Source organism: Curcuma longa, unplaced genomic scaffold (genome assembly GCF_044706935.1).
Source record: "Curcuma longa cultivar G26 ecotype Majalengka, Jawa Barat unplaced genomic scaffold, ITB_CL_G26_1.1 utg18532_np1212_1030455_RagTag, whole genome shotgun sequence".
NCBI lineage: Eukaryota > Viridiplantae > Streptophyta > Magnoliopsida > Zingiberales > Zingiberaceae > Curcuma > Curcuma longa.
The window spans coordinates 626,546-644,269 of NW_027435598.1; the positions used below are offsets into that span (position 1 = coordinate 626,546).

The following is a 17,724-nucleotide window of genomic DNA, read 5'->3' on the forward strand; positions in this document are numbered from 1 at the left end:
TTTACTTAATTAATCACTTTAATAAACTTAAAATAAATTTAAAATACTTATATCGTCTTCCCAATGTTTTAAAATTATTAAACCTTAAAACTTTAATGATCAATTTTAATCAAATCTGAAAACTTTAATTTAAATCTTAATTTTAAATTTTAAACCCTAACATTAAATAATTATTTGAAATTTTAATTGATCATTTTAAACTCGAAAATCTAATCATTTTCAAAACTTTTAATTAAATTAACTTAAACGTTAATTTGACCTTTAAAATTTAATCATTTTAAAACTTTAATTATTAACTTTGAAAATTTAACACTAATTATTTAATTAACATTAATCTAATTAAATTTAAATTTTAATCTTTAATTAAAATCGAAAATCTTAATTTTACATTTTAAATTCAAAAACCGTAATTAATCAATCTAACTTTAAACTTTAACTAAGTTAAGCTAATTAACCTTTAATAAAATGCAAAAACCTTAATAAAGTTAATCTAAACGATAATTAATATCAAACCTTAATTATTTCAAACTTTAATTATTTTCAAAAAAAACAAAAAAAATCTTAATTATTTCGAAAGTTTAATTACTTTAAAACATTAAATCCACTCTCAAAACCTAGGTTCTTTAATACTTAACCAACTTCAATTAAAACGCTAAAACCGTAAAACTGCATTCTCAAGTCGACTCAAATAAAACTGAGTCGACCTGAGCTAAAGTGAGTCGACTCCAACCGACATTTGAGTCGACCTTAAAAGAATTGAGTCGACTCCCACCACCACTCGAGTCAACTTGACTCCATTGGAGTCAACTCGAGCGAATCAATAAATAACCCGCGGACCCCACCGCGTGAACAAAATTTGAAATTCACCGTTTTATCCACGTTTTTCACTTTTCGCGCCGTAAAAGCCCTGTATTCGTTAGGAAGCTTCCCAAAAATGTCAACATGCCCAAGTAACCTTTTAAACTTATTTCTTTAATTTTCACTTTAATTTTTTATGTTTAATTAATCTCTTTATTAATACTTGCATTATAGACGACCTAGGAGAGCTAGAGAGGTTGCCCCCATTAGGACCCCCTCGACAGACCCTAGGTTTCCTATTGAGGAGCATAGGACTAGATTTGCTGACAGTACCTATGTGATACTATCTTGTAGTTTGATAGATAGAGAGTTTTTCTTACGTTCCTGTCCACTCACCATAGAGACCATTACCCACTACCATCTTGATAGGTTAGTCTATTGTACCACTCCTGTGAACACCACTCTCTGTTCAGAATTTTATAACAACCTGGAATATTTAGATAACAAGACTTTCACCGCCCGTGTTGGTCAGAGAGATCTGACCATCACACCAGCCATGATTAGTACATTTTTAGGCTTCCGTCCATCCCAATCGACCTTCCTTATATATCCACACACCAGTTTACCTTTTGTCGAGCCTTATGATCACATCACTCTTGATGTGATGCACACCTACTTTTTCCAGGAGGATCGAGATCCTACCGTTGAGAACTTGTCCTCCACCAGGCTTAGAGTACTGGATTATGTTCTGTATAGAGTGATAGTAAACTGCATTTTACCCCTCACCACCAGGAGTCTCACACTGACGAGACCCTATCACACCTTTCTGCTTTATGTCTTTATCCATAGATTAGATTTAGATTTAGGTCTTTTGATTTTCCACACTATAGTCTATGCCTCTTCCATAATGACTAGTAGGCGTGTACATATGCCCTACTGTCACATTTTGACTGGCCTACTTAGTTTCCTAGGAGTAGACACCACTGTTGGTGAGATTCTACCCCCGGGTGATTTTGACTGTATAGGTTATAGACAGATCTCCTTAGGTGGTATAGTTATAGATGTCGAGGGGAGAGTTTCCTGGAGGCAGCCTCAGCCTCAGCCACAGGAGCAGCCACCAGCTGATGATGCAGCTGATGCAGCTGATGACATAGGTATTGGGGCTGCTGATCTAGAGGAGCTTTTAGGACTTCCTCCAGCCCTGACTTCTAAGGAGAGACTCACTAGGATGGAGGCGCAGCTAGACACTCAGGGGGCGAGCATTGCTAGGTTAGAACAGGGGATGGCTGAGATACTGCAGATCCTTAGAGCCATGCAGCCACCACCTCAGCAGCCACCACCTCACCAGTCACCACCTCAGCAGCCACCGCCATCACCACCAGCACCTTAGTTATATTTTCAGTATCTCTTATGTATATCAAATCCATGTGATTAAAATTTTGATATATAAAATTAGATCTTATTTCTATATGTGTTTGGTAGAGTAGTGAAAATGTTTTCAAAAATTCACATATTTCACATTTCTTTCAATCTATTATAAAATAGTTTTCAAATGGATTTTCAAATTTTTTTTATAATTTTGAAAACCTATTTTCTTTTCAAACATGGCTTTTCAAATCTAACGAAAAGAATGTTTTAAGCCTTAGCCTAGATTTGAAATCCCTAGAAAGCATGATCCTATAGATCTAGGTGGACATCTCACAAAGCACCTAGTTACCTTGTTTGTATAGGGATGTATACTGTAAGCCTGAGCTTTTGTAAAAACATCTGTAATTTTATTCATTCTAATGAGAATCACATTTAGTCAAGTGTCTGTGTTTTAGTTAAATACAGCTGTCCATTTAATTTATACTGTAGATAACATGGTGTGTGGTGTCACACAGAAGATCATGTTATCAGTTCCTTATAAGTTATAAAAAGGTGCTCACAACCGTAATGGATAGGGACAAACCATTGAAACGATTGTAGTGTAATTTGGTATTAGTTTGTCTTAACTATAAAATTACACTAGTACACTTTGTGTGTATTGAGTAGGACCAATTGAGGCCGTTCGATTTATACTGACTATATAATCGAACTAGACCTCGGTTATCATGGAAGTGCAACCACTTAATCCAGATATAATAACAAGCACATATACTTAGCATATATTTCTTTGATTCATCAAAGGGTGAGATTTATCTCGTTAAATCAAAAGGCGAGCGATGAACTATTTATATGATTAAATTGCAGCGGTTGCCAAGACAGCTCACATTTAAATATAAATAATATCTAATATGTTTTTATATAAAAATATCTTTTATTTTAATATCATTATAATAAAATTAGACGCATTTGTTACAACATATTAATTATTACATATAAAATATTAATATATCAAAATATTATTTATTAATTTTATCAAAATTATTTAAATTTAATCAAAATAATAATAATATTATCATAGTAGTTATTATGATTTTAATTAAGTTAAAATAATTTTGATAAAATTTAATAATTTTTAATTAAAATAATAAATATAATATTATTTTATGCATTGTGATGAGAAAGTAAACAATTTTTTTTAAAAATAATCCATGGATGAATTTGTTTAATTGCGATTGTAATTCATCTTTTTAATTTTTGCTTATTAATCTTTTTATATATTGCCTCCCACAGAAAATTAGCAAAAATAGTGACGGGCTTCGAATAGAGATTCGGCTAATTAGGGTTTTGTAGTTCCTTGATCGAGGCCGTTCATTTTTATCGAAGAAGCAGTGTGAAGCGTTCGATAGATCGGATCAGATCATTAAAGACCTGTCCGGATCGGGCTTAAACGTCAAACTTGGTCAATCCGATCGCACCTTCTCTAATATCCACCGTCGGATCAGCATTTTCGGTGCTACGAAAACCCTTGGGTGCGGTCTCCCAATCGGGAATACCGAACCGGCCTTCCTCTTCCTCGATCCCTCCTCGCGCCGGCGCCGCCTCCGCCTCCTCCTCCTCCTCCGCCGCCTCTCGCCTCCTCGGTAAAACCCTCTCATGCTTTCCGTCTATCTGTCTCTCGATCGATGAGCAGCCTCCTCCTAACGATTTTAGGACTATAAATCACCTATTAACAAGGGAAAATCTTTGCTTTTCCTCCTAATGAGTTTGTGCCTTCTTCGATTTATTGGGGAAAATTTTGATCTCTGCCGCAGCTATAATGTTGAAGATAAAGACCCCCAAGACCCAACGAGCAAAACGTGCGCTCGATGATCGTGCTCTAAAATCTAAAATCGTAAGGCAATTTCTAATCCGATGTGAGACGAAAGTTGATGCTAGATTTGTAGAGTTTTTAACATGCTATGCTTTTGCAGGTCGAGAATGCTAAGAAGACACTCATACTTCATGGTACGAAAACAAGTGGCGTGGTGAACGCGGTCCAAATGCAAATTTATCATATGAAGAGAGATAATGCGGTGAAGTACACTAAAAAGAATGAAAATATTAGACCTTTTGAGAGTGGCGGAGAGACTTCTCTGGAATTTTTCTCTCTTAAAACTGATTGCAGTCTTTTTGTGGTTAGTGAAGGCTTCCGTCTATGTTGTTTCCGTTTACATTTTGTTAATTTTTGGACTCCAAATTAATTGGTCTTCTTATGCTTAAGATTCAGTAAGTTTGTTGGTTCTAGTTCTTATTTCCATTTTCTTCTCCTTTTTTGCATTGATTGTTGCATTAGTTAAATACACTATTAATTTCGTATCAATTTTGTTTGATGAAATTCTTCAAAAATGTTCTTGTTTTATGAATATTGGACTTGGTATCTAATCTAGCATTCATTTATCATCCTTTTACTACTAATTTCCTGACTAAAATCAAAAGATTTACTTCAAAAAATTAAGGAGCCTATAGGTACAATATTATACTGAGAGAAAATTCGTATGTCTGATGCTCCTTTATATCTAACATGTGCATCTTTTGTGTTGTTTAATGTGAAATAGTTTAAAGTTTAAAGTATCAAATTTTAGCCCTGGAAAGTGTATACAAAGCACTATGCGTTTGCATTCTCTTAGACTTTAGATGGTTGAAGTTTTATTACATTACTTTAATCAACTTTCATAATTCGGTTTTGCAGTTTGGTTCTCATTCTAAGAAAAGACCAAACAATCTAGTTTTGGGGCGAATGTTTGATCATCATATTTATGACCTTGTTGAAGTTGGAGTGGATAACTTCAAATCAACAGAAACCTTTGAGTATGACAAGAAATTAACTCCTCGAATCGGTTCAAAGCCATTCTTTGCTTTCATAGGGGAAGGATTCGAAAGTGTTGAAGAGTTGAAACACTTGAAGGAAGTCTTGCTTGACCTCTTCAGAGGCGAGGTTGTTTTCCTTATCACACTATTTTACATACATGTCATTGCATTTCTTCGGGATAAATAACCTTTCATACCGGATAGTGCAGGTTGTGGAAAACCTAAATCTTGCAGGCATAGATCATGTGTTTGTATGCACAGCTGTTTCTCCAACTACAGTTTTTTTCACCCACTGCGCTCTTCGGCTAAAAAAATCTGGCACTCTGGTTCCTAGGATGGAACTAGTTGAGGTTGGACCATCCATGGATTTGGTGATTCGGCGGCACCGACTTCCTAATGACAGCGTAAAGAAAGAGGCAATGAAGACCATTTCTGATCAGCCGAAAAAGAAGGTTAGTACTGCCTTGGTCCCAAGATTTTTATATGTTCTGATTGTATTTTTGCAGAATGTAATCTTTCTATCGTCTGAATGACACTTGATAGCTGTTGTTAAGTTTTTGAGAAGCACCTTTTCATGATCATAATAGTCTTCACCGTAGAGTGTGCTCCTGGATCATTGCTTTATATTAAATATCTGATTATTGCGGCTATTTCTTCTTGCAGATCAAAAATGTAAGTAGTGATATAGTCCAGGGTAAGATTGGCAGAATCTACATTCCAGACCAAAAGGTTGGTATCTTCGTTGTCTCTGTTCGTTCGGGCTTCAAGTTAGTGATTGTCATCAATAATGGATTGAATCTTTTTCGCGTTAAAGGCTGGTAGCATTCCACTATCAAATGACATTAAGGGCTTGAAGAGGGAACGACGTGAGGCTAAGAAATCAAAACGCGCTGGAGAAAATGAAGCAAAGAAACAAAAGACAAGTTCAGAATGATCAGAAGTTGACTGGCAACCATAGATGCTTGTTGAAGGATAACAACTATCTTTAGAATTGTGTTGAAAAAGTATTACTTCGGTCCAAATCATACTGGTATCTTTGATTGCTATATAGACGAATGGCATTTACAACCAAAGTCTGATCTCTGTGGAGCGATGTAGTGCGTAGAGATTTGAGCATTTTATCTATGATGAATTTTATGTTGTACGACAAGAACAATCCGCAAGTTTGAATTTTGGATAAATTGTTTTTGTTTGTGTTTTAATCATCTCTTTGGATCTTGTCACACCATTCCAAATTTGAAAGATTGAACTTTGATGAAATGGAAGGGAATGAGATCAATGGATTCAGAATAAGATAGTGCGAAACATAAAGTGTAAGGTATGATCCATTTTTCCAATATCAAAAGACCGACCACTATCTCTCTTTCATTAAAAACAAAATGAAAGGTTTGCTAATTTTGTAAAATAAATATTTGATTTTATTTTATTTTTTGAAATAGAATCGTTTTAAAAATGGTCATTTTAAATGATCTTGAAAATGAAAACACAACGGCAAGCAATATCCTTTGATATGAGCCCATGCCCAAAAGCTAATTCGGGTCCCACCTCTTCCCGTCGTCTCGCCGGTCCTCCTATCTGGTATCTATGAAACCGTAATTTTGCGGGCTCCAAGTTATCTCACCAATGATCTTGAGGGTAATTTTTTGGGTAGATTCGTCAGCCTCAGATACTACTTCCATATCAGCCAATCCAATGTCCAATACGGCACCTACGTGAACCCGATTTTCATACCCTGACATATCTTTAGCCGTACAGTTTGGGCGATACTGAATTTTAAGGCGGGGTATACTAATGGGTCATTATGTTCGTGCAGAATTATGTAATGGGAAAGGCACTAAATTGTGCTTCAAGGCAGCAGTTTAGTTTGATAGTCAGTGACTTCGTGCGCTGTTCCTCGCTTCCACCATCGTTGATAGTGTGTTCTCCTTCCTCGCCCAAATTGTTAGGGTTACGATCCGAAGTCGAAGCATTCACGCTTCCGTGAGTGGAATCCAGGGGCCGGCAGCCGTTTTCTCTGCCTTTCCAATCTGTCACCGTCGCCGCCTTCCTGTGCTTTCTTTGTTGGGAAATCTGCAGACTGATGCCGCTGGTTCATTGTTCCTTGCAGTCTTTGATGTTTTTTTGATCGGTTCGTTGTGGCTTGATGACCTATCAGGCGCAGGACGCTGAGGGCATCGTCGTCCTGGTGACGAGGCTGGGGACGGAGGATGCGAATAGGGATTACGTCGCATTGGGTGACGGTGAGGCCTATTGCCGTCGAAGGAAGTGGAGTTTAATATGGTGGTGGCTGATGGTGGTTCTCTTGTGTGTTTTTTTGTGTGCCGCCGCCGCGCCTCTCGTCATCTTCGTCGGCCCCTTGATCATCCGAAAGGTTTCCTCTTCTTCTTTTTGGGATGCTGATTATCCAATTTTCTGATTTTTAGAGCTTATCCTAGTGAATAAAAGAATACATGAATGTTTAAAAGGGGAAAATTTTACTACAGCATCTTCCCCATCTCATACGATTTCAAATTCTTTTATCTTTGCCTAAGCAATCTGTATGTGTTTTGATGAGATCGTTGTTGCTATATTCTGATTAAAGAAACTGAAGCGCAATGTTCGTTAGCTGGATTATTAAGGTAGTCATATTCAATCTTCAATTAGATTTCTGTCGACTGAAAATGATCATCACAGTTAATTTGTCTTCTCGTAGTTGAACAAATTCTTTTAGGATGCAATTATCTTCTGATTGGACATAATTCTTGACCAATATGTATCCATTTAACTATTGCAAGTTGTTAATTGTTTTTGATGTAATTTAGGTCACAGCTGACTTACATATTCTCTAATAGAATTTTCGTTCTTGTACCATTGATCCTGTTCAGCTCTTTCTTGACTGCCTGAGTACCAAACAATATTAACATCCCATCACTAGTTTTTCCCTCCTTTAGAGATTTAAAAATGCCATAATGAAATTAAAAATTTATGAGATTAACCTTGCATAGAGTTTATGCATAGCTAGGTAAGCATATGAAAGGCAGGACTAATAGATTAAATACGGTGCACTGTAACAAGCTTATTTTTCTCTGATGTTTGGCACAGTATTTATGGTGATTGTCCTGTCTATGCTAGCTTTTCTAGTCACATATGCTTCTCATCTGGTGTAATGTGGGCATGCTGATGGGTGCTGAATTGCCCCATGTTTGCTGAAAGATAGCCAACATCATCAGCTATCAATCAGGAGAGATTGCTAATGAATATTTAGTGACAATATTTGCACTCTGTAACTTTCAGGGATTCCTGTAAAACATTACTGACTCAAGAAGCTTGATTGGCTTCACTTTAGTTGAAGAAATTTTATATAAAATATATTTCATCTTCTAATTTGCCAAAAGCATCTTGTTCTTATGTCCTATGAGGAATGTTTTTGTTGGTCTGGGTTAGTTAGATACTTGGATGTGTAAAAAGGGAATCAAACGTATTAAGCTTGGTAGTCTTTTCTTTTGATTCATGCTTGTGTTGATTTGTTAGTAAGTTAATGATCAAGAGTTTTGGTAGTTCAAAATTGTTATTTAATTCGCATTAGCTACATGTGCTACTTTTGTGAGATGTACTTACATCCATCATTGGTATATATCTGCATTGTTTTTGGGAATTTAAAAATGTCTTCATTGTGATTGCTGTGTAACATTGTGAGAGAACTAGGGATCTATAGTTTTCACATCCATCATGGTATATTGAGATTTAATATTCAGTTTAATTGATTCTTTAGGATAATTTCTAAGCTAGCCATCAAACTGTTTACCCTCTAAGTGGGTGTCTGGTTTCTTGCCAAGGACAAACATAGCTGACAGGAGATGTCATCTTGCTTTTATTTGATCTCTAAATTACTGAGTGCACTTGTAGCTAACTGCAAAATCTATTCCATTTTAATACATGCTGAGAGTTGTTTTTTTTTTGCCCAACTACAGTAGAAGAAAATATCTCTGAGCTATTTTCTGTAAGCCTCTATTTTGAGCCCTTTTCCACCCAATTCTTCCTATCATAGAGTGGTAGATGGTTTTCATTTTGCAGGTAGTTGTACCTGTATTGAACTGGGAAACAAGAACATTCAGTAGACCTATCCTTGTGCTGTTACTTTTTGCTTCTATCGCCATGTTTCCAACCATCTTGTTGCCTTCATCACCTTGCATGTGGATAGCTGGGATGACTTTTGGCTATGGTTATGGCTTTCTGCTAATTATGGCTGGGAGCCTTATAGGCATGTCACTGCCTTTTTTTGTCGGATCATTTTTTCGCCGTGATCTACATGTTAGTCCCTATTTCTTCTCATTCCTTTTTCCCATGCTTAATTTTCAGACTATTTTTTTGGTAAATCTGATCCTTGATTCCGCAGAGATGGTTGGAGAAATGGCCCAAGAAATCAGCCATTGTAAGATTAGCCTGTGAAGGAGATTGGTTTCATCAATTTCGAGCTGTTGTTTTGCTCAGGATTTCACCGTTCCCATATCTTATATTTAATTATGCAGCTGTTGCTGCAAATATTAAGTATGGCCCATATATATCTGGTTCAGCTGTAGGAACTGTGCACGAGATCTTCATAACAATTTACAGGTTGTTAAACTCTTCATGCTTCGAAGTTCTGAATAAGTTGCTCTAGTTGAACTGCCTGTCTATCTGAGATATATCATCCATTTTACCCCCATTGCTGCTCTGTTCTTTCCAATGCATAATCATTTTCTGTTGGTATATTATGTGGTTTCATATTTACAAGAATCAGTTACCCTGCAACACATGCTTCATGATCTAGACTTGAATTCTTCATTCCACCATTCTTTATGTTTGCTAATGCCGTGCCACTACAAAATTATTATCATCGTATCACATCAGTTAGAATTCGGATTGTCCTTCATTAATATCTTGAAGAAAAATGTGTCCTTTATTATTCATTACAATGAAGGCTAACAGTCCTAAGTTATCCCCAGAACAATGTTTCAAACAAAATATCCTCGTGCACGATTCTTATACAGTAATGTTTTCATCAAAACATTCAAATGGACTACATTAACAGTTTTCTTTCTCATTGTTAAATGACATATGAGATCAGCGGTAGACTGATTGGAAGCTTAGCGGATGCTACAAGCACTGGAGTCTTCCTTTCAATGCAGCAGATCATCTATGATGTGATTGGGTTTTGTGTTGCAGCAGCGGCTACCACAGCTATTACTATCCATGCCAAGAGAACTCTTCAGACTCTTCAGGCTGAAGACGAACTCTGAAGACGAACTCGGTTAGTCAGTGAAACACAAACCTCTTCCTTCCGTGTTGCCGTTACATATTGTCTTCCAAGGGCATTGATTTCATTCATCTGAACAATGTCTCGTCCGGGCTAACTACAAAGAAATCAAATAGGGTCGTTTTACATTGCATTTCCATTACTACTGCTCAAACTATTGCAGAATTTACAGATCCATACTTGATTTGTTGTATCTCTTGAGAACCATTGCCATTTGCTAATTGTACACCTCTTTGTTAAGACGTATTCATTAATTGTAACTATGATTAATAGGATGTTTTGGAAAATGATGTTGCTAAGTGTGCGAAATATTTTTTCTTTTTAGAGAAAATATATTATTTTTTGTTATTTATTAAATATTGATTATGGGTGACCCGACATCATGGACACCTCAATTCATGTTAGGGAAGAAAGATTCCATTGTTTCTGGTGATCTGATATCGTTCGGATTCAGCAGTGCAGGAGTTGTCTCCACTCCCACATACATCCAACGCCCACCCCGCAATAACCCAACAATTTACAAGTCCGGGCATTCGATACCTCCATCCCGCAATGTAGTTTACAAGTGTAGTTCACAGTAATAATTTGATAACTTAAACCTTCTTCTCTCCACTGAGCGTATCCGTGTCCATGGTCTTTGATAACAAACCACCAGGAACACCAGCACATGAAACTTGACTTCCTTCTAAAACAACATCTCCTAATCTCTTCCATTAACTTCAACTTTTTTTTTTCTTCTAAAACAGAGAAACATGAAGAAGCACAGCGATGGGAGGGAGCTCAGTTCTCATGTCCAGTCTACACCCACAGACTACAAATAACGAAAGCAAACCAAAAAGCTGCCACCAGCAGCACCGTCCTCTGACGATGTCAGAGCCGCGAATTGATTTGCCATCGCAGAGACGCACAACTCTGAGCTGTCCCTCACTCCATCTTACTCACTCACTCACTCACTCACTCTCCATTGCAGCTACAGCAGCAGCGGTGGTGGTCCTGCACCTGGTCCAGTCCGTTTCCATCTCTCTCGTTACCTTGAGAGAAGCAAAAAAGATGACCTCTAACTGACCTCCCTGCTTCCAATGAAGTTCACAGACAGTTGCTAATGGTGGAGTTGGGGGATGAGAAAGTGGATGGAATGGAAATGGAAAGCTGCGTGGATGTGGCGGCGGCGGCGGCGGCACCGGCGGTTTCCACGGGCTTTCTTGAACGGTTGCGGCCGCGGTGCATGTGTCGTTCGCAGTACTTCTGGTCGGGGACGACGTCTCTGGAGCACCGCCACTTCTTGCCGTCCGTCCGCCTGCACCGCCCCGGCTCCGGCTCCATGTTGTTCCGGTAGTCCAAGAAGAAGCTCCCGTACCCCATCACTGCCACACAAGTCCACAACCGAACGAATTAATCCAAAACAATTTGATTTTTTTTCTTAACAAAAAAAAAAAACAAGTGATCGATCGAAACAGGGGGCATTGTTAATTGCATTATTCTTTTCTTAAACAAAGAACGAAACAGAGGATTGATGGGAACAAACGAGAGGGGTAATGGCAGTGGACGAAAGATGAGGCGGCGACGCTCTTCCAAATGGGTAGGACGAGATGGAGGGGGACAGGGAGGCCGGCGGCCATGTACTTGAAGATGAGTGCCTGGTGCTCCAGCTCTTGCAACTGCATGAAGGTGAAGGCCGGCGGCTTCGACGCGTCGGTGGGGCCTCCTCGACCGAGCTCGAGGCCTAAACCCAGCACCAAGGGCGACGGCGCCGCCATCGTCACCAGTCCTGAAGCAGACAGGAATACCAATTACGTCACCCAACTCCGGTCGAACACGTGGCGGGCGAGGAGTACCTGCTTCGTCGGAGGCGAAGCGGGGGAGCTTGCGCGGCGGCGAGAGGAGGCTCTGATTTTGATACGGCGGCCTCGCGGAGGAGTCAGCTTCGTCCCGCTCCGGCGCCATGATTGCCTCCGCTCGGTCTCGTCGACAGCGTTGGGGATTGAAAATGGAGGAGCGTGACGGCGTGCGGTGTTATTAAAGTGTGGCGCCGGCGAGGAGACAGAGGAGTCGTCTGACAAATGTCAGCGGGTGCGAAGGCCGATGCATGACATGTCACGCGTGTACGTTGCAGGGGAGAGGGCGGATGAGAACTACGCGTCGGCCGACGGGTGGGAGCATTGCCAATTTATTATTATTCCCTTCGAATTAGTTTGCGCGATCTAATTAGGATCCATTTTCGACCGTTTATTCGCACGTTTCGGATCCGGATTTGTTTTCGAACTGTTTGGCACAGTAGAAAATTATTAATTTATTTTACAGAATTTTAACGTTAAGCAACATGTTCAAATGTTCTTATTATACATGGACGCGGCCGCAGAGAAGGCGGCGCGGTGGCGCTCATCCCGAAACCGATCACTGACGTCGCCAGGTTCAATCCCGATCCTCACATCTACCACTTCTGCTTCTCCGCCACCAGCGGCGCAGGCCGAAATTCCTGTAACAACCGTTCTGGTTGTATGTCGTGTGGACGGTTAAATCATCGGTCAAAAATTTACCATCTCACGCGTGATCACTCTCGCTAATGAAGGGACCTAAAGAGGGAGTTGAATGAATGAATTAACAAGGTGTCAAAAATTTCCAGCAGACTACTCCAATATTCGAAGAACTGTGTATGAAGTAGTTGAGAATTCGAGAGAAAATTTTCATACATGCGAAAGAGATTATATACTTACAAAAAAAAAATCTCCATATTGGCATGAGGCAGATCCTTGTCGTGATAGAGGGGACAGATTTTGACAACCACTATCAAATGACCCAAATATATATGGTATCCAGGAGATCAATTCTGACAACCTTGTAATTGTCGTATGACTCGACAGTGCTAATTATTCTTACCTTCCGATTATAAGTGCGGACGCAAGGGGATCTAGGGGACTAGGACTGACAACCTCGTAACTGTCCTGATCCTTTGGCAGAGCTAACCCGTTTGAGAGTTTTTGTTGCCTTCTAAACTTGGAATGTCCGAGAAGGAATGAAACCAAGTCAAAGTCGGGGCGAGAACCAAGTGACCAAGCTTGTCACGGTTAGGAGGCCCGAGAGGTAGGCTGAATGATCAAATTTGTCGAGGTCGGAATGGCCGAGAGAGCGACCTAGCTTGGCGAGGTCAGATTGGCCGAGAGATGAGCCGAGTGATCAAGCTTGTCAAGATCGGGCTGACTTAGAGACGAATCGAGTGATCGATCTTGTCGAGGTTGCACTGGCTCAGAAAATGGACCGAGTGACCGAGTTTGTCGAGGTCGGACTGATCAAGAAATGGGCAGGGTGACTGACCTTATCGAGGTCGGACTAGCCAAGAAATGGACGGGGTGACCGAGTTTGTCGAGGTCAGATTGACCGAGAAATAGGCGGGGTGACTGACCTTGTCGAGGTCGGACTAGCCATGAAACGGACCAAGTGATCGAGTTTGTCGAGGTCAGACTGGCCGAGAGATAGACCGAGTGACCAAGATAGTGAGGAAGATCGAGACGTGGGTTAAGTGATCGAACTTATTAAGATCGGACTGATCGAGTAACCGAGATGGTGAAAATGGCCAAGATGTGGGTCGAGTGACCAAAATGATCTAAGCCAGAAGGGTTGAGATAAGAATATCAAGATGATCGAGATCGGTACAATCGAACTAATTCACTTAAGATTTATTATTGACTCTCTAATTTACCACGTCGATCGATTTTCTGAAATACAGAGACAGAAATACAGAAATACAAAGACAGTAGAGATAGGGACGCATTTACAATGGTCTCTGTATCGTGTTTGATTTTGGTAATACAGAGACAGTGGCTGAGGCGCGCAGGGCTCTGTTTTTGGTTGGATTCCGGTCGGATTTCCGCCACAATCCGGTCGGAATCCGGCACCGACCGGAGCGCCGGCGAACTGCGTGTCCAACGCGCCCGGCCCGACGGCCGGCGGTAACCGGACGGCGGCGTGACGGTGCCGGAAGCGGAGATGAGTAGAAATTCTGTCTCCGTCTCCATTTCAGTGTCCCCAGTTTGATAGTGGACAGAAATTCTATCTGAGACGGAGACAAAAATCCTATTTCTGTCTCTGTATCTCAAAATCAAACGGGGGCGGAGACAGAAATCCTATTTCTGTCTCTGTATTTGCATCCCTGTCTTTGAAACCAAACGCAGTCTTACTGTCACATAGGACTACTTAGGATCCACCCTATTACACCTTTCACGGCGTTAACTAACACGCTGGCTTTTCCTGCTGCTCTCCTCCTCCACCGCCGTCAAACCAAAAGACTGCTATTCTTGTAATTAAAGCCGAAAACGTCAACTGACAAACAGTTCGTCGGTCTCTTCGTCCGTCCGCCGTGTCTGCCGCCGCCGTGAGGGCTTGAGGTGCAATGGATTGTGGCGGCCAGAAAATTCAAACTTCCTGAAATACTCCATTCTTTTAACAAGTTATTTTTCTTCATTACAGGAACTCATTCTATGTCAACCCTTGTTTAGACAAAGTCAAGGATGATTCAAGGGGAATTGAAAGAGTCAAAAGATGATTACAAAATATCTGAATACCTTGACGAGATGTTACAAATATCCTTGTGTATTTTGACTTCAGTCGCGTATAGAAACTTGTCTGCAACTGCCTTAATCCAGGTTCTATCTATCCTTTCTGGAACACCAGCCACTCTCATTACTGGCTGCACTAGCATCGAAATAGCCCCTTCAGCCAGTAGAAGCCCCAACTCAGTTCCTGCATCCATCAGAAGATATGAAACTAAAACCTGTAAGTGAAAGAAAAGAGCAGACAGGGTCATTCCTGCAAGATGAAAAAGAAAGTTTTGGAGAAATAAGACCAAGCTCTTGGCAGCTAGAAATCTCCCATTTTATGGAAAGTCACAGAAACTGAATTATAGAAATCTATCCATCTTATACTGCATGATGAAGTTTGAATTGAACATAGACTGATCGACATTTATCATTTACCTTGGCTTTCAGAAAAGCATTAGCTATCTGTTTTGCTATATTTGTCAGCTCTTGGAGATTGAGCCTGGACTAGATAACAAGAATACTCAAAGTCATAGCACCACGAGAGGTTGCTGAATATGTTTTAGTCATCTGTTGCATTGAATCTTCCAAATCCATGGTTACTTCTTTGGACTTGAAATTTTCATAATTTCTTTTCTCGAAGTTTCAAAATAACAGCTTGTTTTGCATTTTTGGTGGCATGGAGTCAGCGAACCAGTTCTTATGGACACAAGACATCAGAGAGAGAGAGAGAAAAAGCTCAACAAGCGGTTCAGGCGAACGAACCACGGTTTGATCCATCCGGCCGGCCGGCTGGCCAGCCGACCCGAAGGTGAATCCAACAGCGCAGCTGCGCTCCATCTGCCATCTGCATCTGTCATCTGTCATCTGCCATCTCCATCTCCTACTCGACGACAAAACACGCACCGTCTGTGACGGCGCCGTTCTCTCCGTCAGCGGTGGGAGTCCATCGTAGGCCACGATTGCAGATCCAACGGTCCACAACCGCCTGTCACTGCCATCCCGCAGCAGCGTCAGCTTCATGCGTGGTAGTAGTACGGAGGACGCACCGAATGAAATTACGCAGACTCTTTAGGGGCATTTATGTACTTCCACATCTTCGCGCCGGCCCCCCACTTCGTGTCCTATGTACAATCACAACGCCACGGCTTAAGTCACGACCAAATCAGATGTGCTATATAAACTGCCACCGCTCCGGTGGATTGCGAAATCGTCGGAAGAATGGTGATGGGCCGCGCGGCGAGGTGGATCCGGGGGCTTCTGCTGGGTGGCAAGAAGGCGGGTGACCCACCGTCGGTGAAGAAGCTGTTGGGCTCCGGGAAGTCGTACCGGGAGAAGCACCACCACCAGCAACAGCTTCACCGCGACGAGCTCCGGCTTCCCCTGTCGTCAGAGGACGAGAAGGAGCGCAGCAAGCGTGCGATCGCCGTGGCGGCGGCTACTGCGGCGGCGGCGGAGGCCGCGGTCGCCGCTGCACAGGCGGCCGCGGTGGTGGTCAGGCTGACGGCGAGTGGCGGGAGGACTGAGCGGAACCTGGAGGAGGAATGGGCGGCGGCAGTGAAGATCCAGTCCACATTCCGGGGTTACTTGGTTAGCCTTCTGCCCTAATTCCCATAACAAGCTTCAATTTTGCACCTTCCATTGACTTCCTTCCGCCGGGGAAATTAGGGTAAAAGTTTTTGAAACAAAAATTGCATCTTTTCTCGATTCCCTTAATTGGATCTTGGATTTCGAAGCGACAGAGGACTCACTGGGAATGCAGAGCTTGCAGTAGAACCTGTCACTTCAAAGTTTCCATCTTTTCTCCGACCACAAAAAGACGTTTTCCCAGTTTCCACCTTGCCTTTAATTGCTTTCTTCCATGCACTACGTTCCATTGTCTCTCACTTTCAGTTCATTGATTCGTTGCTAGTTTTGTGAATTGCAGGCGAGGCGAGCTCTCAAGGCGTTGAGGGGACTGGTGAAGCTCCAGGCTTTGGTCCGCGGCAACTTCGTCAGGAAGCGGGCCGCGGAGACTCTCAGGTGCATGCAGGCGCTCTTGCGCGTCCAGGCGCGCGCCCGGGCGTGTCGAATTCTAAGCTCGGCGAGGAGCCGACTGCCGGCGAAAGCTTTCCTTCCTCGCGCCGCCCTCTGTTCTCCAAATCCTGCAACTAATGAAAATTATGAACGAGCTATTCGACCGATCGCCTCCTCCAATAGATATTTCACTCTCAAGGTGAGTAAATCTCGGCTATGATTCCTCAAAGATCAAATTTTTAGGTAAATTCACTCCGATCTCTGTAGATGAATTCGTCGAGAATGGAAGTGGACAGAGCATCTTGGTGGGACGACGACCACGCCGCCGCTAGAAAGGCCACAAATTTCTCTCCGGCCGACGACGACAAGGACTCCAAGATACTGGAAGTCGACCTAGGGAGCTTCGCCCGCAGCCGCGAGATGAGCAACCACCACCGCTACTATCACTCCTCCTCCTGCAATACCCGGAGCTTCCCCGCCGTCCTCGCCTCGCCGTCGAAGGACTCCTCGGGCGAGAGCTCGTTCTTGTATTACGGAGCGTCGTCTCTCTATGGGAGCGGCGGGAAGAAGGTCGATGACGAAGGCGACGCTCAGAGCTTGTGGAGCGGCTGCGTGGACTACCGCCCGAACTACATGGCGAAGACGGAGTCGTCAAGGGCGAAACTGCGGTCGCAGAGCGCGCCGAGGCAGAGGCTGGACGCCGAGAAGCAGGGGCTGGTGGGGAAGAGGTCGTCGGCTCATGTAGGAGGGCAGTTTCCGCCATTGTTGGTTCAGCAGCGAAGTGGTCCTCCTCCTCCTCCTCCTCCTTCGTTGCATGCTAAATTTACCAACAGGGCATATCCAGGATCAGGAAGATTGGATAGATTAGGGATGCCACTAAGAATTTGA

General features: G+C 41.9%; 4 protein-coding genes across 4 annotated transcripts; 3 read left to right on the forward strand and 1 right to left on the reverse strand.

Annotated features, from left to right (window-relative positions):
- Positions 1 to 3,724: 3,724 nt before the first annotated feature.
- Positions 3,725 to 6,215, forward strand: LOC141819832 (ribosome production factor 2 homolog). Its single transcript, XM_074707089.1, has 7 exons — positions 3,725 to 3,806; positions 3,978 to 4,057; positions 4,137 to 4,340; positions 4,895 to 5,140; positions 5,223 to 5,465; positions 5,677 to 5,742; positions 5,828 to 6,215. The coding sequence occupies exons 2-7, from the start codon at positions 3,983 to 3,985 to the stop codon at positions 5,945 to 5,947; spliced, it is 954 nt and encodes a 317-aa protein (XP_074563190.1). The 5' UTR covers positions 3,725 to 3,806; positions 3,978 to 3,982; the 3' UTR covers positions 5,948 to 6,215.
- A 692-nt stretch (positions 6,216 to 6,907) lies between these two features.
- Positions 6,908 to 10,492, forward strand: LOC141819829 (Golgi apparatus membrane protein TVP38-like). Its single transcript, XM_074707087.1, has 4 exons — positions 6,908 to 7,384; positions 9,067 to 9,303; positions 9,389 to 9,606; positions 10,100 to 10,492. The coding sequence occupies exons 1-4, from the start codon at positions 7,157 to 7,159 to the stop codon at positions 10,269 to 10,271; spliced, it is 855 nt and encodes a 284-aa protein (XP_074563188.1). The 5' UTR covers positions 6,908 to 7,156; the 3' UTR covers positions 10,272 to 10,492.
- Positions 10,493 to 11,374: 882 nt separating this feature from the next.
- On the reverse strand, positions 11,375 to 12,232 carry LOC141819830 (growth-regulating factor 12-like). The gene is made up of 3 exons (XM_074707088.1): positions 12,124 to 12,232; positions 11,793 to 12,056; positions 11,375 to 11,652 (listed from the first exon to the last, which is right to left on the reverse strand). Exons 1-3 carry the CDS (start codon positions 12,230 to 12,232, stop codon positions 11,375 to 11,377), a joined length of 651 nt encoding a protein of 216 aa, XP_074563189.1.
- Positions 12,233 to 16,047: 3,815 nt separating this feature from the next.
- On the forward strand, positions 16,048 to 17,724 carry LOC141819828 (protein IQ-DOMAIN 22-like). The gene is made up of 3 exons (XM_074707086.1): positions 16,048 to 16,410; positions 16,748 to 17,035; positions 17,104 to 17,724. The coding sequence occupies exons 1-3, from the start codon at positions 16,048 to 16,050 to the stop codon at positions 17,722 to 17,724; spliced, it is 1,272 nt and encodes a 423-aa protein (XP_074563187.1).

Excerpts from the sequence above, each read along its gene's own strand:
- LOC141819828 (XM_074707086.1), top strand. The coding sequence starts at position 16,048 with ATGGGCCGCGCGGCGAGGTGGATCCGGGGGCTTCTGCTGGGTGGCAAG. Across the intron at positions 16,411-16,747 it reads CCACATTCCGGGGTTACTTG|GCGAGGCGAGCTCTCAAGGC; the intron begins GTTAGCCTTCTG and ends TGTGAATTGCAG. Across the intron at positions 17,036-17,103 it reads ATAGATATTTCACTCTCAAG|ATGAATTCGTCGAGAATGGA; the intron begins GTGAGTAAATCT and ends CGATCTCTGTAG.
- LOC141819829 (XM_074707087.1), top strand. The coding sequence starts at position 7,157 with ATGACCTATCAGGCGCAGGACGCTGAGGGCATCGTCGTCCTGGTGACG. Across the intron at positions 9,304-9,388 it reads TTTTTCGCCGTGATCTACAT|AGATGGTTGGAGAAATGGCC; the intron begins GTTAGTCCCTAT and ends TTGATTCCGCAG. Across the intron at positions 9,607-10,099 it reads ATCTTCATAACAATTTACAG|CGGTAGACTGATTGGAAGCT; the intron begins GTTGTTAAACTC and ends ATATGAGATCAG.
- LOC141819830 (XM_074707088.1), bottom strand. The coding sequence starts at position 12,232 with ATGGCGCCGGAGCGGGACGAAGCTGACTCCTCCGCGAGGCCGCCGTAT. Across the intron at positions 12,057-12,123 it reads CTTCGCCTCCGACGAAGCAG|GACTGGTGACGATGGCGGCG; the intron begins GTACTCCTCGCC and ends TGTCTGCTTCAG. Across the intron at positions 11,653-11,792 it reads TTTGTTCCCATCAATCCTCT|TGATGGGGTACGGGAGCTTC; the intron begins GTTTCGTTCTTT and ends CTTGTGTGGCAG.
- LOC141819832 (XM_074707089.1), top strand. The coding sequence starts at position 3,983 with ATGTTGAAGATAAAGACCCCCAAGACCCAACGAGCAAAACGTGCGCTC. Across the intron at positions 4,058-4,136 it reads GTGCTCTAAAATCTAAAATC|GTCGAGAATGCTAAGAAGAC; the intron begins GTAAGGCAATTT and ends ATGCTTTTGCAG. Across the intron at positions 5,466-5,676 it reads CTGATCAGCCGAAAAAGAAG|ATCAAAAATGTAAGTAGTGA; the intron begins GTTAGTACTGCC and ends TTCTTCTTGCAG.